At 37.6% G+C, this 22,934-nt stretch overlaps 1 protein-coding gene across 4 annotated transcripts in view; it reads left to right on the top strand.

The window, feature by feature from the left end:
* DTNB (dystrobrevin beta) overlaps positions 1-22,934 on the top strand; it is a 232,044-nt gene that overhangs the window by 22,698 nt on the left and 186,412 nt on the right. For all 4 annotated transcript variants that reach the window (XM_021697733.1, XM_021697735.2, XM_021697732.2 and 1 more), the window contains exons 2-4: positions 5,324-5,391; positions 14,595-14,675; positions 19,164-19,377. In XM_021697733.1, coding sequence (XP_021553408.1) covers positions 5,325-5,391; positions 14,595-14,675; positions 19,164-19,377 — 362 coding nt within the window. In that variant the 5' untranslated portion in view covers position 5,324. The remainder of the gene's footprint in view (positions 1-5,323; positions 5,392-14,594; positions 14,676-19,163; positions 19,378-22,934) is intronic.

Raw genomic sequence — 22,934 nt, 5'->3', positions numbered from 1 at the left:
GTTCAATTTGTCTTTTTTTTTTTTTAATGGCTTGTACTGTGATGTACCAGACCATGAAGACTTTCTCCTGTGTTTTCTTCTAAAAGTTTTATACTTTTTATACTTTACATTTATCTTCCATTTCAAATTATTTTTTGTATGTGGTGTGAAGTATAGGTCAAGGTTCATCTTTTTGTCATATAGATAACCAGTTTTTCCAACACCAAGTCTGTCCTTTTTTCACTGAATTTCTTTTGCACTTAAAAAAAAAAAAATCAAATGGCCTCTTCCAGTACTGTGCTGTCTTTATTACTGTGGCTTTATAGTAATTCTTAAAGTTTTCTATAATCCTGCATCTTGATTTTCCCTTATCAAAATTGTCTTGTCTATTCCCTTTGCCTATTTATATGGAATTTAGAATTGTCTATATTTACAAAAATTTCTGCTGGAATTTTGATTAGACTGTCTGATTAGATGGTATGTCTTTCTGTTTGTTTAGGTCTTTTAAAAATTTCATCACTGTTTTGTGATTCTAGTATACAAATCCTATACGTATTTTGTTAGTATATACCTAAGCATTTTATTTTTGTTAGAGATATTATAAATGCTGTTTTTCAAAGTACTCAATTTCTAGTTGTGCAGTGCTAGTAAACAGAACTGTGGTTGACTTTTGTGTTTTGACCTTGTGTCCTGCAACAGTGTCAGACTCACTTTTTAGTTCTAGGAGCTTTTTTTGGCTCCTAGAATTTGGAATTTCTACAAAAATCATGATGTCTGCAAAATAAGGATACTTGTATTTTTTCCTTTCCAGTCTGTTTGCCTTTTATCTTTCATCTTATTTCACTGGCTAAGACATCCCATATAATGTTTAATAGAAATAGTAAGAATAGACATCCTTGTCTTGGTCCCAGTCTCAGGGGAAAAGCATATAGTTTTCTACCATTAAGTGTGATCTTAGATGTAAGTTTTCTGTAGGTGCCCTATATCAGGTGTAGAAAGGTTTTATTTCTAGTTTGCAGAGAGTTTATCATCAGGAATGAACCTTGTATTTTGTCAAATGCTCTTTTTGCATCTGATATAAACATGTTTTTTTATTAGATTATTAATATGTTGGATTATATTGATTAATTTTCAAATGTTGAATTGGCCTTGCATTCCTGGGATAAACTCCCACTGCTTCCAAGGTTTTTATATATGGCTTGATGCAATTTATAATATTCTATTGAGGATTTTGCTCATTGTTGAGGGTTTTCGTGTCTGTGTTCATGAGAGACATTTGTTTTTGTACTGTCTTTGTCTGTTTTGGGTATCAGGATATTACTGGCTTTTTAAAATGAATTGTAAGATGTTCTTTTGTGTTTTCTGGTAGCAATTGTATGAAATTGGTTATTTCTTCTAACATCTTTTCTATTACTGTTCTTCATTTGTAACATTTTGTAATTATTTTCCTTTCTGAAGAACTTTCCTTAGCAATTATTTTAGAGGGTGTCTGCTGACTACAAATTCTCTCAGTTTTCTTTAATTTCTGAAGGTTAGTATTCTCTCAATGTAAAATTAAAAGCATTGCTCCACCGTCTTCTGACTTCCATAGTTTCTGATGAGAAATCTGCAGTAATTCAGGTCATCATGCCTCTCGAACAGGAGCTGGTAGGCTATGTTCTGTGGGTTGACTGACTGTTTTCAAAATAAAATTTCAACAAAGCCATACCCATTTGTCTACATATTGTCTATCGCTGCTTTCACGCTGCTGTGGCAATGGTGAGTAGTTGTGACAGAAACCACATGGCCTGCAAACCTAAAATATTTACTGTTTGGCCCTTTAAGAAAAAAATTGGCTGATCCCTATCATTTACCTATGGGTAAAATGTTCTTTTACGCTGACTCCTTTCAAGAATTTTTCTTTGTCTCTCAATTTGATTATGATGTGACCATCATAACAAGTTTCTTTGGCTTTAACTTGTTTGCTCAATTTCTTGAATTTGTGGTATGTCTTTCACTGAACTTGGTAAGTCTTCAGCTAGTATGTCTTCACGTGTTGTATAGCACCACATTGCCACACTCCTTTTCTCCTTCTGGGATTCTGAGTACATGATGAATGTTGATCTTTTGTTTTTGTCTACCCAGTCCCTGAGGCTTTATTCCTTTAAAAAAAAAAAAAATCTCTCACCTTTTTTTTCCCCCTGCTGTTCAGATTGGATAATTTCTACTTGATATATCTTAAAGTTGGCTTTCCTCTGTCATCTCCATTCTTCTGTTGAGTCCATCCGGTGAGTCCCTCTTCCCCCCAATGAGTGTATATTTCAGTTCTAACATTTCCATTTGGCTTCTTTCATATCTTTTCTTTCTCTGCTGACACTTAAGATTTTATTTCATTTTATTTTATTTCACAGAGAGAGAGCACAGCAGGGGGAGTGGCAGAGGGAGAGGGAGAAGGAGGCTTCCCGCTGAGCAGGGAGCCCGATGCAGGGCTTGATCCCAGGACCCTGGGATCATGACGAGCCGAAGGCAGATGCTTAAGGACTAAGCCACCCAGGCTCCCTGACACTTAAGATTTTAACTCTTGTTTCAAGAGTGTTTGTGATTGCTAATTTGAGCATTTTTATAATCGCTACTTAAAGTCTCTGTCAGGTTACAACAACATCTGTGTCATCTTGTCAGTGGCATCTGATGATTGTCATTTCCCTTGTGAATTAAGATTTTCTTGGTTGGTTGTTTGCCAAATAATTTTGTATTGTGTCTGGACATACTGAATATGATAAAACTTTAGGTCTTCCTTAAATTTTCAGAGTGTTGATATTTTTGTTTTAGCATTGTAGTTTGGTAGACCTCCCAATGATCCAGAATATAGTTATATTCATTTTTTCAAGATTAATTTGGAAATAAAGGCAAAAGTTAGAAAATTGTCATGAAGAAATTAAAGCTCTCCAGGAATTCTTTTTCTTTGAAAAAAAAGTGGTGTAGAGAAATAGCAAAAGTAGAAAAAAGATATAACAAATGAGATATGTTATAAAGGATATTATGGTATTATCTTTTAATCTATGGTTAGCATTTAAAATTTGTATTACTAGGGGTGCCTGGGTGGCTCAGTCATTAAGCATCTGCCTTCGGCTCAGGTCATGATCTCAGGGTCCTGGGATCAAGCCCCACATCGGGCTCCCTGCTCAGCGGGGAGCCTGCTTCTCCATCTCACACTCTCCCTCCTCGTGTTCCCTCTCTGACTGTGTCTCTCTCTGTCAAATAAATAAAATCCTTAAAAAAATAAAATAAAATAAAATTTGTATTACCTAGTGAGAGAACAAGATTGGGGAGGAGGCAGTAAACTTTTAAATATCTTCCTTTCTTTGTAATTATAGGCTACTGGTACCAACTCTTTTTTTTTGTTTTTTTTTTGTTTTTTTTGTTTTTTTTGTTTTTAAAGATTTATTTATTTGAGAGAGAGAGAATGAGAGAGAGCACATGAGAGGGGGGAGGGTCAGAGGGAGAAGCAGACTCCCCGCCGAGCAGGGAGCTCGATGCGGGACTCGATCCAGGGACTCCAGGATCATGACCTGAGCCGAAGGCAGTCGCTTAACCAACTGAGCCACCCAGGCGCCCTTGTTTTTGTTTTTAAAGATTTTATTTTATTTATGAGAGAGAGAGGGCACAAGCAGGGGGGAGGAGCAGAGGGAGGAGAAGAAGCAGACTCCCTGCTGAGCAGGGAGCCCAATGTGGGGCTTGATCCCAGGACCCTGAGATCATGACCTGAGCTGAAGGCAGATGCTTAACCAACTGAGCCGCCCAGGCGCCCTGCAAGTCTTGTTTTTTTTTTTTTTTTTTTTTTTCTCTAGGACCTAGATTTCATTATATTTTTGCTGTTTCTAGTTGCTTTGTCTTTTGGCTTTCTTCCTGTTTAAAATTTTTTTCTCTTGGGGGTGAATTGTTAAGTAACCATCATGTGTGTTAAGCCTACTTGGTAATACATCAATGATTTAGGAAAGGATTGGTCTTAATTATCAAAATATTAGGTGTAGAATGTTAAGGAATGCATTTACATTTTAAATTTTCTTTAGGATATATTTAAAACTAAACTTGCCAGGCCCCTTGTTTTAATGGATATGTAATTTGTGTAGTTACCATTTAATTTGTGATTCTAATACATTTGAGACTGTGCTTTATAAATCACTCCATGATTTACAACAGTTTAATCTCCTTAGGGAAATTGTTTGGTTTATGCTCTTTGTCTAGATATTTTTTCTTCACAGAATAAGGCAAAATTCAGCTGCAGTTATCACAGATTTTGCATCAGTAGGGTCTGTGCAATGGGCTTATTGGTTTTTTAGCTTTTTGGGTGTGGAGATTTGGCAGTACGCATCTAGAAGCAATGATTATGTAAGATGTTTAGTGAAAGGGTGGGATTTGACTACCACTTCTGAGTTGTGCCCTCAAGCAAGTTAGTGTTCTTTTCTAGGCTGTTTCCTAATCTATAGAATGGGGATAATAATAATGATACCAGTATCTAGGGTTGTTGGAAGGATTCAGTGAGGTAGCACATGGAAAGAATTTTAACAGAGTGACTGTCAAAGCCTATGTCTGTCAACCTAAACTATTACTGTGTGGTAAAAAATTAATCTCTAGGAGTTCTTTGAGTTTGGGGATGAATTCTTGCTTTGTTCAATATTGTTTAATATGAAAATAGAAGATTTTACTTATGTCTTTTATTTATTTTTTTTTTTTTTTTAAAGATTTTATTTATTTATTTGAGACAGAGAGAATGAGAGACAGAGAGCATGAGAGGGAGGAGGGTCAGAGGGAGAAGCAGACTCCCTGCCGAGCAGGGAGCCCGATGCGGGACTCGATCCCGGGACTCCAGGATCATGACCTGAGCCGAAGGCAGTCGCTTAACCAACTGAGCCACCCAGGCGCCCTTTACTTATGTCTTTTATGTATAAGCTAATAACTATTATGTTCTTTAGCCTTTCATTATAATTATTTTCTAAATTATATTTAGTACCATGTTTATCTGGATAAAACAGTAGGGATATGGGAAGCTGTGTCCCAACTAATCCAGGACTCCGCAGAGAAAATAATCATAGTTAGAAATAAGACATAGCCCCATATTTTCAGCACAGGAAGCAAGTGTACGAGCTCATTTAATTATTGACTTTGTAATATTATAGAAGCTATCAAGTAAATAAAGGGACAGTGGTTTGTCTTTTTCTATATCGGGCTTCCACTTTGTTTTTACTGATTGTCTCTTAAATGTGCATCAACAGCTTGGTTTCCTGTACCTCTTCATAACAGAATGATAAGCACTTGGTTGAATTGTCAAATTGCAGTGGTTTATTGTATCTTTCTTTGTTTCTAGGATGATTGAGGAAAGTGGGAACAAGCGGAAGACCATGGCGGAGAAGAGGCAGCTGTTCATAGAAATGCGTGAGTCCTGAGTGCTTCTGGATTCCTTGTCTGTATGTGTGGGGATGCCTTTTTTTTTTTTCCCCCTGATGAAGTCAGAGCTTTAAGCATTAGCATGTTCCTTTTTTTTTTTTTTAAGATTTGTTTATTTTAGAAAGAGGCAGAAAGAGAGAGAGAGTGCGAGTGAGACGAGGGGCAGAGAGAGAGGGGCAGGGAGAGAATCTCAAGCAGACTCCCTGCTGAGCACGAAGCCTAACCCTGAGCTCCATTTCATGACCCTGAGATCATGACCGAGGCTGAAGACAAGAGTTGGATGCTTAATCGACTGAGCCACCCAGGTGCCTCATGAATTAGCATGTCCCAATCTTGGGCGGGGAAGAAAGGGAGTTAAAGAATCATGGAATTGAAGGACCTCAAGCCAGAGCATATATTATAATTGAGTTGACCTGAAATGCTTTCTTCAGCAAGATCATTAATACTAAGGCAGAAATGTTACCTAGGATATCTGTGAGTAGTCTCTACAACCAATGTGGGGCTCAAATTTACAGTCCCGAGATCAAGAGTCACCTGCTCTGCCGACTCAGCCAGTCAGGTGCCCCAAGGCGCACCAGTCAGTTTAGATCTCTTGCTGTAACTCCCTTGTTACCATGAGCTTGCAGGTGGTGAGAAATAATTAATACATTGTATAAGTTACCTTTTACTAGATACAGATTCTAAGGTGTAGAGGGCTACGTGTTAGGACAATACTTAGAGATATAGGAATAATTAAAAGCACAAATGTAGGGTCACCTGAGTGGCTCAGTCGTTAAGCGTCTGCCTTCGGCTCAGGTCATGGTGATCCCAGGGTCCTGGGATCGAGCTCCGCATCGGGCTCCCTGCTCGGCGGGGAGCCTGCTTCTCCCTCTCCCACTCCCCGTGCTTATGTTCCCTCTCTTGCTGTATCTCTCTCTGTCAAATAAATAAATAAATAAATCTTTTTTTTTTTTTTTAAAGATTTTATTTATTTATTTGACACAGAAAGACAGCTAGAAAGGGAACACAAGCAGGGGGAGTGGGAGAGGGAGAAGCAGGCTTCCCGCCGAGCAGGGAGCCCGATGCGGGGCTCGATCCCAGGACCCTGGGATCACCATGACCTGAGCCGAAGGCAGACGCTCAACGACTGAGCCACCCAGGCGCCCCAAATAAAAAATCTTAAAAAAATAAAAGCACAAATGTATATAGCCTTGGTATATTACTTTATGATACAGTTTTAAATCTTCTGTTAAAAAATTACAGTCTTCTGTGAAACTCGAACAAAGAGAAAGATGGCTGAGAGGAGTGGAGTAGTTCCCAGTATTTGTGTGATTATTTTGGTCTGTGATTATTTATCTATGTGACTTTGACCAGTGCACTCACACTTGGTGGACCACAAATTCCTTTGCCATGAAACAGGGTTATTGGTCTGTATCAGTCATTATGATATCTTTTAAAAAAGCATTATACTCTTTTTAAAAAGTCGGATCTTACAAGAACCTTCAACATGAGAGTGTCATAAAATTGGTACTGCTTGTTTGAAGAGGGGAGGCAGGAGCCCTGCCTGAGATAGCCCCTGAGATACTTGTAGGGTGCTAGAATTCTTCATATCAGAGTAAAAATCAGCAGACAAAGTCTCAAAAAATCAGTAGATAGAGATCAAGCTATTTTAAATCTTTAGAGTCTTAGTAATGGGAGGCAGAGTTTGACTCAATTCAGATCTATGCTGTCCTGTCAAGCATAACTTAGATAAGTATTTGTTGAAGATGTCAGAGGAAATTTTTGGCATTGGGTGTATAGTCAGTCTGGATGATCTTTTCGGAGTTTTGTAGTTCTGAGTCTCTGATGGCTAGTCATCCAAGCCAGAAACCTTGCAGTCCCTTCCCTCTACCTCACCTTCCACCTCCGAAGAAATCACAAAATGCAGCTGAGTTTTACCTCATAAGGGAGTCTTGGATGGTCTGTTCCTCGTACCACAGTGGCTTTGAATCCAAGCTCTACCGTCAGACTGCCTGTGTTTGGATCTTGGCTGTATAACCTTAGGTGACTTGACTTAATCTCTGTGCCACAGTTTCCTTGTCCATGAAATGGGAATAGTATCTACTTCATAGAATGATTGTGAAGATTAAATGGGATAATGTCACTTAGGCACTTAGCACAGTGCTGGACCCAGAATAGTAGGTATTTAATGTGGTTAGTTTTGTTTAATATTTTATCATTGTTACTTTTCTGAACTAAAGCAATCTGTTTTGGATCCCTCCTTCCATGGTCAACCCTTTCAAATCTGTGACCGGTGATGCTGTATGCAGTGAACTGTATAAATCTGTGTTACTTCCTTCTTAAATCCCTTCAGTTGCTCCTCGTCACTCTCCCAGGAAAGCCTGAGCTCCTAGGCATGCCAGGCAAGCCCTCCTGCAGGCAAGCCCTCCTGGTCTCTTTTATCCTCAGTTCTCAGGTTGCCAGTTCCCATCACCCGCCATGTGTGTCATTTCCCAGCAGTACTGAATTGGCTTTGCTCCTGCAGTTGGGCCCACCTTCATCTGCCTTGTTGTGCGCGCTCACCGTTAAGGCTCAGCATAGGGGTCATCTTTTCATTAATTTTTTAACACATTTATTGAAGATCTATTATGTTCCAGGCACTGTTCTAGGTGCTAGGGTTAAGGGGAGAATAGAACATAGTCCCTGACTTCTCGCATATTGCTTACATTTTGGTGAGGAAACAGACAAAATAAGGAAACCAACTAGATAAACAATAAATCCTGATACTAAGAAGTGCGTGGGGTGCCTTCAGTAAGTAAACATGAGCATGCAAGGGAGCACAACTAGGGTAGATCTTTGGAGTAGAAACTGGGTTTTCTGTGAAGATTTGGGTTTGCTCCTTAGTGAATGTCATCATTCTGACACAGAGAGCTCAAACAAATGGCCTTTCTCTGTAACAGACTCAAGGATATGGACTGTTTTGGAGATGTTTGGTGAGTATGGCTTCTTGTCTCCCCTCTTTCTTCATGGGAAGAATTGCATTGCTGACAGTGGTGTCTGCTGCTAAAAGCCATGCTCTCTCCTTTCCAACATCCCCCCAGATCTCCAGCATTATTACCTTCAATGGATGTAAAAATCATCTTTTGTCAGCCTTATCATAGGGTTCTACCATCTAGGTTTTGGGTTGATTTTATGGCAATTTTGAATCCACTGATGTTTCGGTTTGGATCTTGGCTGTATAACCTTAGGTGACTTGACTTAATTTCTGTGACACAGTGGGTAATTGATAGATTTTTACTTATTGTAGGTCTATCCATCATTTTTTTTTTTTTAAGACTTCACTTTTTTAGAGCAGTTTTAGGTTCACAGTAAAACTAAGAGGCAGGTACAGCAAGTTCCCATAGCACACATGCACGACTTCCCCCATTAACAACACCCCCCACCAGAGGGTACATTTGCCACAGCTGATGGGCCTGTGTTGACAAATCGTTAACACCCAAAGTTTGTAGTTTACATGAGGGTTCATTCTTGATGTTGTACATTCTTTGGGACTGTTTTTTTTAGGAAGTGGAAACAAAAGTTTATTGAAGATATAGAGAGAGATACAGACAGACCACCCAGGAGACTCAGAAAGGAAAGGAGAATGAGTCTCATCTTTGTTCAGGGCCTGGGGGTTTTTACTAATGGTTGTGCTCGGGTGCACATGTCCTCTCAGGCATCCAGGAACTGGTCAGAATGAGGTCAAGGTCCAGGTGTTCATCTTAGGTCACTTATTCCTTGAAGCCAGGGGTCTTGGCGTTGAAATGTCTAGTGTTGGTGGTCTAGAACACACATATGATAGCTTCATCCAGTCATCCTTCCAGAAAGTGGTCGCTTTTCTGTTCAAGAGTTGCTGCTCTTCTTTTCTTTGATTTCCAGTTGAGTTTGTAGGTGTTCAGAATGGTTTGATCCTTATCTAGCTGAATTCCTGGGACCAGACGAAATTTAGGTCTCCTACTCCTCTGCCATCTTGCTCCTCCCCTGGGACTGTATTATTTTTAAAGAAAAATGGTTTTTACTACTATTTTTGCAACTTTTTTTTTTTTTTAGGATTTTATTTATTTGAGAGAGAGAGAATGAGCCAGGGGGAGGGGCAGAGGGAGAGGGACAAGCAGACTCCCTGCTGAGCACGGAGCCTGATGCAGGGCTCGATCCCAGAACCCTGAGATCATGACCGGAGCCAAAATCAAGAGTTGGACGCTCAACTGACTGAGCCACCCAGGCGCCCTCTCAGATATATTGAAGAATAGGGAGGATAGCAGTCATCCTTGCCTTGTTTTTGACTTGATAGAAGTAATATTTCACTATTAAAATGACATTTGTTGTAGGTTTTGTGTTGTTTATCAGGTTAGGGAACTACTTCTGGGTTCTAATTTACCAAGAGTTATTACTCTTATTTTCTTTAAATCATGAATGAGTATTGACTTTTATCAGATGTTTTCTGTTTCTCTTGAGATGAATATATTTCTCCTTTACTCTGTAAATATAGTGCTAGGGCTCACAATCTTTTCCTTAAAGGGTCAGACAGTAAATATTTTAGGATTTGCAGGCTATATGATGAGTTCTCTGTCACAGTGACTCAACTTTGCTGTATAACATGAAAACAGTCCTAATAATTTAATAATTTAGTTAGGTTGTATTTTTTCATGTTGTGTGACCTTTACTATTATTCCTTTCTATAATATTCTTAAGCCTTTCTGTTTTTAGACAGTAACTTTAAATGCCCTACTATTCTTTCTATGCTTAGTATTTTCTTTTATGGACTCTAAGTGCCATGAGAATAAGGATCACATCTATTTATGTTGGTAGCCCCAGTGGCTTGATAAATGTTTATTGAAAGAAGAGTGGAATAAATTACATACAAGTAATTTGGTAGCTTATGATTCTTATATGGTATAAAATTACTAAGAAAAATGAAAGGTGGTAGTTAGAACAGTAGTTCTTAACTCTGGTACTAAAGTATACGTGAATCTACAAAATGCTTGATGCCACGCCTCCCGGCTCAGAGATTCTGATTTTATTTGTCCTTTTCCAAAATTTTGTCAGTTTTATCGGTCTTTTGAAGGAACTTTGGCTTTGTTGATCCTCTCCAAGTATCTTTGTTTCTGCCTCATTATTTTGTGCTAATTGTGTTTATTACTTTCTTCTTTTCACTTCAGGCGATTCTCTTGTTCTTTTTCCAACTTCTTATGTTGGGTAACTCGAGCTATTTATTTTCAGACTTTTTTCCTCTCTTATGTAGGCACTTAAGAACTTCTTTCCTGTGATTTTCTATTTTTGCATTCCATGTGTTCCGATAGATGCCATTTTCATGATCACTTCTCTGTGGTTTCTAACTTCTCTTAGGAATAATTAGAAGTACCCTTTTAAATTTGCAAATAAATGACTTTTAATTAAAAAAATATTTAGCTTAATTGGGATGTGGGTCAGGGAATGAAGGCTGTTGTAGAATCTTTGAATTTGGTGATATTTTTTGTTATATGTTTTTGTAAATATTCCATGTGTGCTTGAAAATAATGTATATGATTTCTTCATTATTTAGATTTAACTTGTTACACGTTTTATTCAGACCTTTTTTGTCCTTACTGATTTGACCGCTTAATTACTGAAAGTTGTAAAAAATCTCTGCTTTGATCATGGACTTTAATTTTTTACCCCTTAGTTCTGACAGTGATTTGAAGCTTTTGTTCTTAGATGCACATGTATTAAAATATTACATCTACCTAGGAAATTGAATATTTTGTCATTATGTAGGTATACTCTTTTTCTAGTGATGCTTTTTGCTGTGAAGTTTATTTTGTTGTTAGTATAGCTATACCAGTTTTCTTTTGGTTAGTATGCCTTGTACAGTATCTTTTGTTTCTTTTAAAAAACTTTCTGTATCCTTATGTTTTTTTTTTTAAGATTCATTTATTTATTTTGGTGTGGGGGGGTGGAGGGGCAGAGGGAGAGAGAGAATCCTAAGCAGACTTCACGCTGGGCGTGGAGCCCAACATGGGGCTTGATCCCATGACCCTGAGATCATGACCTGAGCCGAAATCAAGAGTCAGATGCTTAAGTGACTGAGCCACCCAGGTGCCCCTGTATCTTTATGTTTTATATGTATCTCCTGTAAGCAGTGTAAGCTAGATTATTTAACAACAACTGTTGTGACCGACAGTCTTTGCTTTTTCACTGAAGAATTTATCCTGTTTAATTTTTTTTTATGAATACAGATATATTTCACTTTTTCTTCCAGCTTGTTTTGTACTTAAACTGTGTCCTTTCTCTGTTGTTTTTTCTTCCTTTCTTGCCTTCCTTAGATGAATTGAGCTTCTTCCTTCCATTCCACTTTTCTGTCTTCTTGGTGGTGGTTTGTATATTCTTTTTCTATTCTTTTTGTGGCTACCCTAAAAATTCTAACATCAATTAAAATGAAGTCCAGAGCTTATCAATATTTATAACTTTATTCGAAGCAATACAGGATTATTAGACAGTTTTAGAGCACCTCCTTCATGAAATATATGCTATTTTTAGTATTACCTTTTTTAACATGACAAATTAGACTTTATAGTTCTTTTGTATGGTCAGTTTTTCTTTTGTCTAACTTACTTGATTACCACTTTCTTTGTTTGCTTTAAAAATTTAAGTCTAAATCTAGGTGGAGCCAGTCATGTGTCCCTAACATTTCCTTTTGTGGGATTTTTTTTTCTTCTGTTTCTAGTTCACCCACTGACAGAGTCACTATTCTGTGGTCTGTACCTTCCTCTCTGTTGGGACCTCTGGCTTCATCTCTGATCCCCAGGGTTTCTATTCATACTGCCAAAAAAAACAAGGAAGTCATTTATGTTTATTTTTGTTACTTATTCAGACTCCTACTCTCTTGAAAAGTTTAGCTTATTAAAAATTGTTGTAGGGGCGCCTGGATGGCTCAGTCATTAAGCGCCTGCCTTCGGCTCAGGTCATGATCCCAGTGTCCTGGGATCGAGCCCCGCATCAGGCTCCCTGCTCAGCAGGAAGCCTGCTTCTCCCTCTCCCACTCCCCCTGCTTGTGTTCCCTCTCTCGCTGTATCTCTCTCTGTCAAATAAATAAATAAAAATCTTTATTAAAAAAATGGTTGTAAGGGTTTCAGACAATTCAGAAATGTTACTATCCTTACATTTACTAGGTTTATTATCTCTTCTCTTCTTTCTCTTTCTCTTCTCTTCATCTCTTTAGTTAAATGCCTTTTTAACAAAATATACTTACTTCCTTACACCTTCTGTGGGTGTGCCGAGCACCTCTACCAAATCCCGTGGCTCCCTAGAATGCAGTTTGGAATCCTGTGTTCTATCTGAAGAAGGCTACATGCATCAACATGTTTATACAGGGAAAGGAGTTGCTTTCCCCACTACTTTTATCATCTCCTTGTATTAGCTTTTCCAAAATTGTATAGTTTGTGTAATATTTTGACTTTACTTGGTATATTTTTGGGGGAAAGCAGGTCAGTCTTTTATACCAACAACACAGAACTTTGTAACTTTCAGTTATTTATTCATTCAATAAATATTTCAGGGGCTAGTTTTATTATGTCCTATTGAGCATATAGTAGCAAACAACACAACAATAAAATGGTCTCTGCCTTCATGGAACTTGTTTTCCTGAAAATGGAAATAAGGAATGATAGGGCAGTTGGGGCCATGATTGGGGAAGCATGGGGGGCCCAGGAAGGGGTCTGGGAGGAAGCAATGTCTAGGCTGAGTCAGTTCAGTGATGTGATGAAGAAAGGGCTGGAGTAGTAAGTAGCACTTACGAAGGCTCAGATGAGAGAGCTTGGCATGTTTGGGTAATTATATGTAGCCCGTACTCATTGGAGTTGGGTGTGAGGTAAATTTGAGAGTTGCACGAGCCAGACCTTGTAGCTGAGTGGGGTAGTTATGTGTTTTCCAAACCTAGCTTGATTATAGGACTCCCTGGAACGAAGATTCCAGGTTCCTGTCCAGGAGACTCTGATACAAGCTTCTGATACAGGCAGATACAATAAAACTCTTCCATTTGACTCTTTGCTTTTCTTGGGATCTGGTTATACTATAGAAGTTGATATCCTATTCTCATGAATGAAGAGAGTCATAATATGGAAAGAAGGGTTAATCCTTTCTCATCCTTTCGCTGTACCTCTTGGATACTCAGTATTTTTAGATTGTCTCCTGTCCGTCCAGGAGCTTCACTGGGCTCTCCACCTGTGGCTAGAGTTCTGCCTATGTGTTTAGTTAGGACCCTTTGTACCATTTCTTGATAAGCTTGAAATATACTGTATGACATTAGTATTAAAGTGACATTTCAGTGTATTTCTTATAAGGAAATATTCTCAAAATGAATGATAATAGAGTGAAGAGTCATCTTTTCTAGTTCACAGTATCCAAAGGGATAACATAATCATTTTAGTTTCTTCACTGGGGACTTTCTGTTCCATTTTTTATGTGCCAAACTACCATATTTTCTGATCAGGAAATCAACATGACACTTACATAAGGGAAATTTTTTAAAAGTGAAGGCTATTCTTAGAGCAGTGTATGAGGATTTTCCTTATAGAAACCAGGAAAGATGAATGCTTCAGAAGAAGGTAAATGTATGAGAAAAATGACAAAGAGTAATACTTGATTCTTGAATAGCACCTAGAACTTCAGGGGCTGGAGCTTGTGGGGTTTCCCATTTTCCTCAACTAGTTCCCTTTGGGCTTGTGTGATATTTGCCCTATTTCATTCTTCATCTGAAGAGAGTGAGTTCTATGCCATATGCACTGACATTTTCCTGTCGTTACTTCTCCACTAGCAAACATGGCCCAATAAATGTCCTGCAGTCTGACTGATCAGATTACTACTCTTTCTGTTTGGTTAATTGGGGATGGGACTTCCCTTTCCCAGCTGCTTACCATTGATTTCCTAGTATTTCCTGTAGAAGTGGTATAGAAGGAAAGATTCACTGAGGTTATGAGTGTTCTCCATCAGGGTTTTTGTCAGGCTGGCAGACAGGATAAGGTAGGCAAAACTGCTGGCATGGAGTGGTCACGTAGAAAGTGTGCCTAACCCTTCCTGACCCCTTTTGTTTTCTCAGAAGAAGGCCTGGTTGACATGTGATATATGGCCCATGCACACGCTGTGGAATAGTCACTTCCCAGTATCGAGAAATTCAGTGGTAAATCCCGTTGAACATCTGTTGTTTGTACTTTTTTCAGGTGCTCAGAATTTTGATGTCATACGACTATCAACTTATAGAACAGCTTGCAAATTACGATTTGTACAAAAACGATGCAACCGTAAGTCATTTCAGCTAATTTCTGTGATAGCTGGATAGTGCATAATAGAAAATAAAAGGTTTTAGTATCTTTTAGTCATATTGTAATGTTAATTGAATTGTTTTTGTCTTAAGTGTTTATTAAAATGTAAGCTTTGTCATGGAAAGAACTTGTCATTTAGTGTGTGTCCCTCAAAATGTTTACAAAATTCAATAATGTAACTGGTTTTGAGGCTGGCATAGTATTAATGTACTTTAAATGAGAGAATTGATTTCTTCTTCTCACCTGTTTTAAATAACTTTTATACAAAATTAATACGATAATCAGCTTCTGGAAGAAGAAAACAGTAATATGCTGATAGAGGTGTAATAAGTTAATTTTCTTGATTAAAATGAATACAGCATGAATCAGCCTTTTCTATAAGTAATCACTATGAGAATTGCTACTTATAAGTAAATAAAATATGTATGTGTGTATGTGTGTGTGTATATATATGTAGGCCTATATATATATATACACAGACGCATAAAATCTTTTTTCTCTTAATTTCCATGAAGATAAACTTATGTCAGACTTATTGTACTTTTCTCGTGTGTGTGTGTGTGTGTGTGTGTGTGTGTATTAATAAAGAATGGTTTTGTATAATGGAAAGAACATTGGCTTTAGAATTGGAAAAACATGAGTTTTAGTCCTGGTTTTTGGCATTTACTATAAACGTGATGTTGGGTAAGTCACTTTACATCTGAATACTTCTACCCTACTTTAAGTGTTATTTTCAGAAATCTTAGCATAAAATTCTCTCTAGAGAGTTTACCATGCCATCCTGACTGAAGTCTCTGGTTTCCTAAAGCATTGTTTTTCAAATTATGGGTTGTGACCCAATAATGGTTCATGAAATCATTTTGATGAGCTGTAGCCAGAATTTAAAACATGTAATAAAGAAAAAAAGAGAAAAAAAAAAATCAGAACACAAATTAATGTGGTAAGTCTAAAAGTATTTTGTGAAACTTTTGTTTTTTATATATCTAGAAGAGTGTGTGTGTGTGTGTGTGTGTTGGTGTTGATTTAAATATATTTCTGTGGGTTGTGGTAAAAAAGTTTAAAAACCACTGTCAGAGCAACAACCATTTTAATAATTCTTCCTGTAATTATTCTTGGGAAACAGTAGTCTATGTGTGGAGGGTTCAGAGTCTGAAACCTGGCTACTGGCATTAGTAATGTACAGTAAAAGATGCATTGTTCTAGAATTTTTATTTTGTCACCTAGGATTCTTTAATCAGACTAAATTTTTTTTTTTTTTTTGTGGATGTACAGTTTAGGTAGGAGTAAAACTTCAGTTTTGTCCACCTGTATGTTCTATTGTCTCTACACTGTTTATTGAAAAAAAACCACCCTTTTTTCTTCACTGCCCCAAAATCTTTCGTCATACTCATTAGGAGAAATATATAAGAATGTTCATAGCAGTTTCTATATATGAGAGGACCTGCTTTTGGATTCTTGTCTCCCACTGGTCTGTTTGTCTATCCTGTCAATAACCACTACTGTAGCTTTATAATGTCTTTTTTTTTTTTTAAGATTTTTTCATTTATTTGAGACAGAGCGAGAGTGTGAGGGGGCTTGGGGCAGAGAGAGAGAGGGAGAGAGAGAGAATCTTAGGCAGACTCTGTGCTAAGCAAGGAGCCCAACTCAGGGCTCAGTTCCGACCCTGAGATCATGACCTGAGCCAGTATCAAGAGTCAGACGCTTAACCAACTGAGCCACTCAGGCACCCTGCTTTATAATAAGTCTTAATATCAGATAGAGCAAGTCTTCCTACTTTGTTCTGTTTTTCTTTTTAAGATTGGGACATTTTTGGCCTTTTACATTTATTTTAATATACATTTTAGAATCTGATTATCAATTTCTACTAAAAGCAAACAAAATAAAACAAAGAACTCTGCTGGGATTTTTTCCATTTTTATTTCTTTTTTTTAAAGTATAATTTACATATAGTAAAATTTATCCTTTTAATGGAGAGCCCTGTGGCATTTTGTTGGGACTGCACTGAATCTATAGGTTAAGCTGGGGAGAATCACCATGTTTCCAATTTCAGATTACCTCCTGTGAACATGGTATATCCCTCCATTTATTTAGGTCTTTAATTTCTGCCAATTATATTTATAGATTTTTTTTTTTTGGTAGAGATGTTGCACTTCGTTCATTGGATTTATTCCTAAATCTTTGATGATTTATGCTACTATTATAAATAGTATTCTAAAATTTCATTTTTGTTAGTAATAGAAATACAGTGACTTTTATATCTTCTATCTAGCAATCATTCTAGACTCAAATATCAATTTTAGTAATTTATCTGGAGAATCTGATTTTCTACGTGTAGAATTTTGTCATTTCTAAATAATGACAGTTAAATTTCTTCATTTCTGAAACTCACATGGTTAATTACTGCTTATTTATATTGGCTAGGACCCAAAATACAATAGAAATGATGATAGTGGGCATTGCCTTTTTTTTGGTAAAGATTTATTTATTTATTTTAGAGAGAAAGAGCACGATTGTGTGAGTGTGCAGAGGGGCAGAGGAAGGGGGACAGGGAGAGAATCTGAAGCAGACTCCCCGCTGAGCACGGAGCCTGACATGGGTCTTGATCTCACAACCCTGAGATCTTGACCTGAGCTGAAATCAAGAATGGGATGCCTAACTGACTGAGCCACGCAGGCACTCCATTTCTTTTTTTTTTATTGTAGTTGATACACAATGTTACATTTGTTTCATGTATACAACATAGTGATTCTGTAACTCTTTGTTATGCCATGCTCACTGCAAGTGTATCTACCATCTGTCACCATACAAGGCTGTATTGACTGTATTCCGTATGCTTTTCTTTTTATTCCCATGACTTATTCATTCCCTAACTAGAAGCCTGTATCTCTCATTCCCCTTCACCCATTTTGTCCCATCTCCCTCCCTCGGGCAACCACCAGTTTGTTTTCTGTATTTATGGGCCTGTTTCAGGTTTTTTGTTCTTTTGTTTTTTTATATTCCACATATAAGTGAAATCATATGGTGTTTGTCTTTCTCTGACTTACTTCACTTAGTATAATACCCTCTACATCCATCCATGTTGAAAATGGTAAAAATCTCATTATTTTTTATGCCTGAATAATATTCCATTCTGTATGTATACCACATCCTCTTTATTTATTCATCTATCAATGGACATTTGGATGCTACCATATATTGGCTGATGTAAATAAATGTTGCAGTAAACAGAGGGGTGCATGTGTCTTTCGAATTAGCGTCTACGTTTTCTTTGGGCAAATACCCAATAGTGGAATTACTGGTTCATATGGTAGTTTTATTTTTAATTTTTTGAGGAACCTCCATACTGTTTTCCACAGTTACCGTACCAATTTACATTCGATAGTGGGCATTTCTTACCTCGTTCACAATATCAGAGGAAAGGCTTTCAACATTTTACTATTAAGTAAGATGTTTGGGGCAGTTTTCTGTAAATACCCTTAATCAGATTAAGGACATTACCTAGTACTATGTTTCTTAATTTCTGAAGTGGTCTTTTTGACGATTTGTAACTTAATCTCATTTTGATCAGAGAGCATGGTTGATATGACTTAAATCCTCTGACATTTGCCAAGATTAGCTTTATGGCTCAGGATAAGGTCAATTTTCATACACATTGTTTGTGTTCTTGAAAATAGAGCATATTCTCTAATCACTGGGGGCGGTATTTCATATAGTGCCCATTATGCCTCCTTTGCCAGTTGTAATGTTTGTCTACCTCTGCACTTAGGCTTTGTACCTTTGCTCTATCACTTACTAAGAGAAACGTGTTAATAGCTCCCACTAAGCTTGTGAATTTGTCTCTTTGATGTTTTGTTCAATTTGACAATATATATTTTTGAGGCTATTGTAAGGGAGGCAAAACCTTACCTCTACCCTCTTAGGGTCTCTGGTTAGGCCTGAGAGTTAAATTGACATAAGACAGATTAGGAGAAGAGCACACAGATTTTTACATGTACCTGGAGCCCCCATAGCAAAATGAAGACCCGAAGGAAGGATGAGGCCTAAGTGCTGATATACTAGGGAAGAAGGAGTAGCACTTGTGGAAAAATAACTAAAATATATGGGGAGTCTCAAGGAAGATAAGGGTTATTTTAATAAAATCTGTCAGATTTCTCTTGGCCTCAATTCACTGTCTCTGGGGATAAGAATGTTTCTTTCCCCTTGGAATAGGGAGGGCATCTTTCACTTGGGAGTTTATTTCCTGCTTTCCAGAAGAAAAAAGAAGTTTAGCGTGACCTTCTTGGCACCTGCTGTTTTTCAAGTGTCAAAATAGCTCAAAATAATCCTTAGGCCAAAGTGGCGTATTTTGGGATCTTACTCTGCCACCCTGCACCATTCTGCTGGATGTAAATAAATGAAAAGTTTTTATACCTTTCTGATGAATTAAAACTTTTAAATTGTTGACAGTTCATTTTCTTTGTGTTTTAGTCCATCTTGTTGATATCTGGAACATGATTGAAGCCTTCCGAGACAATGGCCTTAATACACTGGACCATACCACTGAGATCAGTGTGTCCCGCCTCGAAACTGTCATCTCCTCTGTCTACTACCAGCTGAACAAGCGCCTTCCTTCTACTCACCAAATCAGCGTGGAGCAGTCCATCAGCCTCCTCCTCAACTTTATGATTGCTGCATATGACAGGCTAGTACCTTGCTTGCTTACTTCATTTTAAGAATGTCCCTTAGTCATCCTTCTTCCAGATTGCCTTGCTGAGGGTTGTCAACTTAGAATCACAGTGAAAAGGGAAATTATTCCATCTAAGTTCCTTCTAAAGACTGGTTAAATGCCAGAGTGACTCACCGTCCTAGGGCATGTCACATAGTAAGTGCTATAAAATTATGGAGAATCACAACACTGAGACATATTGTTTGATCAAATTATAGGTACCTTAGTGTAGCTGTTCTCTATCCAGAGAAGTATAGCTAAGTTGTGAATTTGATTATGGGCTTTCTATTTGCCCTTAAAGCTAACCTTTCTTTACTCTGTGTAATAGTAAATGCCCCTTGACTACTATTTTGGTTATCTTATTCTGGTTATAACTACTATTTTGGTTATATTTTATTTTCTTCTCATTCTGTTTAGGATACTATTTTAATTTTTTTCAGTGCAGAACATTGTCTTTACACCTTATAGCACTAGAAGAAAACTATTTAAGTGTACTCCAAATTAAAACAGAAGTGATTTGCTGTATTTGTATTCATGGAGAATAAAGTTGGTGTTATAAAAAACAAAAAGAAATCATAAATGATGGAACCACAAAAGTTAATGTTTATATTCCAGGAACCAAGAGTTTAGATTTTTGATTTCTGATATATTGTTGATCATCTGGTTTGGATGCATTAATTCTTTCTGCTTCATTTTTTCTCTCCATAGACCTACTTTGAGTTCGTACATTTGTAAAATGTTATTCATTATACTTTATAATATTTTTTTATTTTTTTTTTAAAGATTTTATTTATGTATTTGACAGAGAGAGACACAGCGAGAGAGGGAACACAAGCAGGGGGAGTAGGAGAGGGAGAAGCAGGCTTCCCGCAGAGCAGGGAGCCCGATGTGGGACTCGATCCCAGGACCCTGGGATCATGACCCGAGCTGAAGGCAGTCGCTTAACCAACTGAGCCACCCAGGCGCCCTATACTTTATAATATTGAAAGACTCTGAATTAATGGTAAAAGTCTGCAGGTGTCAAAGCCAAGTCACAATGTAGGCTCTCACTAAATTCACATTTTTATAAGATGTTATCAAATTAGATATTCCATCTTTTAATAAAAAATGATTTTAGGAAATTTTTATTTTTATTTTTATTTTGTTTATTCTTTTAAAGATTTTATTTACTTATTTGAGAGAGAGAGATAGAAAGCATGAGCATTGGGAGAGAGGCAGAGGGAGAGGGAGAGGCAGACTCCCCATTGAGCAAAGAGCCTGATAATGGGGCTCGATCCCAGCACCCTGAGATCATGACCTGAGCTGAAGGCAGATGCTTAACCGACTGAGCCACCCAGGTGCCCCAGGAAATTTGAATTTTTAAAACAAAAGTACACATGAGACATAAGTCCCAGAATTTGAATGCCATTTTTTTTTTTTTTAGTAATTTAGATTAGTGAATCCCTAAGGTTAATTTTATACTGTTCAGGGAATGACTCTTTTGATCCAAAGACCTTAGTAAAAATGGTTATTTCTGTGGTGAATAAGCAGCACATGACACCAATTCACTGAGTAAATCAATTCAGGGTTGCACAACACAAATTAATTCAATAAACAATTTTCTTACAAAATCAGAAATAAAAGTCATCTTATTGTTTAAAAATGATAAGACAGATTATAAACTTTGATTCCATAATCATGTCAAGTAAGTTAAATACTATGGCTAAGGAAGGAAGGAGAAGGAAGAGCAAAAAGATAGCAAGAGACAACAGGAAGACCAAACTTAGGAGCAGAGGAGTCCTGGGACATAGTCACAGATAGCTGGACACATCCAGACAGAGACAAAGGAGAAGAATAAGCAAACAGTAAATCAAATGAAGACAGATCAGAAGAACAGCACACTAGAGAACTAGGAAAAACAAAAAAAGTTGAGTGAGTTAAGAAGAGGAAGGACAGTAGTATGTCAGTGGTGAATTTGGTAATTCTCACGTCATATCCTATTGAAAACTTTGGCCATGGACATCAGAATCAATCCTTACATCATTGCTAACCTTGAACTCTTACATATCTGATATATATGATAACATCTTATTTTGCTCTTCAGTAATTTGAAATTGGCTTTCATGTACTGGTAAAATGAAAGGATGTGGTTATTGGAATTTTATTTTTGAAAATTACAGTATTTTGTTGTGAAATATTTCAAATATTAGTCTCTCTATTGATTGGCCTCTTTATTTACTTAGGCTCGAGAGTCCCTTTGATATGTAGAGTATCTAGTTATTGATTTTAATTAGTCTTTTCAGGATTTTGTTATTTCATAATTCTTGAGTTAAAATTTGAATGCAACAATTATTTAATTATTCTTAAGTCCCCTAACCTCTAAATTCACAGTCAAATTTTTAGCCAGGTTGTTTTTTGGTTATAATGGATTATAAGACTATAAAACTACAGCGAGAAACAAATAGGATCTAGACTTTCTCCATCAAGTGTGCATTTTATTAGGAATTAATTTATTTTAATGCTGAGGATTTAAAGTATTTTACATTTGACGGCTAAAAAAAACCACAGACAACAATACTGTAAGCATCTCTGTAGGACATTAGTAAAAGCTATGAGGAATAGTCAAAACATTTGGATAGCCTCATTTTTTTCCTTGTTGGGTCCTCAGTATGACAGTATCTGTAGTCATGTGGTCTGGTCCGAAGGTGCAACAGGTGATGCTGTGATCAACTATTTCTTCTTTTTTAAAGAACAAGAATATTGAAACTCCCAGCATGAGGAACAGGAAATCTTCCTTACTCTTCTTCATTTGAGCCAATTTCATTATTTAGGGCTTGTGATTTACAAACTCCCTTTCCATCTCTGATGTATTAGGTCAGTGTCTTTAGTTGCAAGCAGTAGAGAACCTACTCACATGGGCTTTGCGGTAAAAGGAAGATAGGCTCACATCACTGAGGAGCCCAGAGGCAGGCCCGCCCTCGATCTTGCTTGTGTCAGAGCCCTGGCTTCATTTCTCTTCGTAGTGGTTGTGGTTTTGCCCTCCTCTTGTATCAGCTTCATCCTTTTGCTACTTCAAAAAATGCCTGCTGTCAGCTACTACGTGTTTCCCCTTTCAAGTCTAAGAAGCAGAGAGAGCTGGTTTCTTTCAACACCAAACTAAGGTGTCTGAGCGTCCCTCCAGAAATGTGCATTTGGGCCATGCATGTGTCGGTGTTATGCTTTTTAGCTCAAACAGATCAGGAGTTGTGTCTCTGGAGCAGAGGGTGATTAAATTCTCACCCTCACTGCTTGTTGCCTCACAGTGGGGGGTGGTTGGACTGGCTATGAGGGAGACGGCCACGTGTCCACCACGAAACTCTGCAGCACGTCATAAACGTCTGGCTCCCTTTCCTGTTAAATGGCCCCCGCTCTCCACCCAGCTCCTAAAATCTGAAACCTGTAAGAATCAAATCCACCCTTCCTTCTCCCTCAGCTTCACATCCATGCCGTTACCAGGGTCTGTCATTTCTACACCTTGAATCTCGATTCTGTGTGCGTCTCTCCAGCCCCACCGC

The sequence above is a fragment of the Neomonachus schauinslandi genome, chromosome 10, assembly GCF_002201575.2.
Source record: "Neomonachus schauinslandi chromosome 10, ASM220157v2, whole genome shotgun sequence".
NCBI classification, from domain to species: domain Eukaryota; kingdom Metazoa; phylum Chordata; class Mammalia; order Carnivora; family Phocidae; genus Neomonachus; species Neomonachus schauinslandi.
Note: the sequence above shows the minus strand (reverse complement) of the source record. Positions and strands in the feature narration are given on the sequence as shown.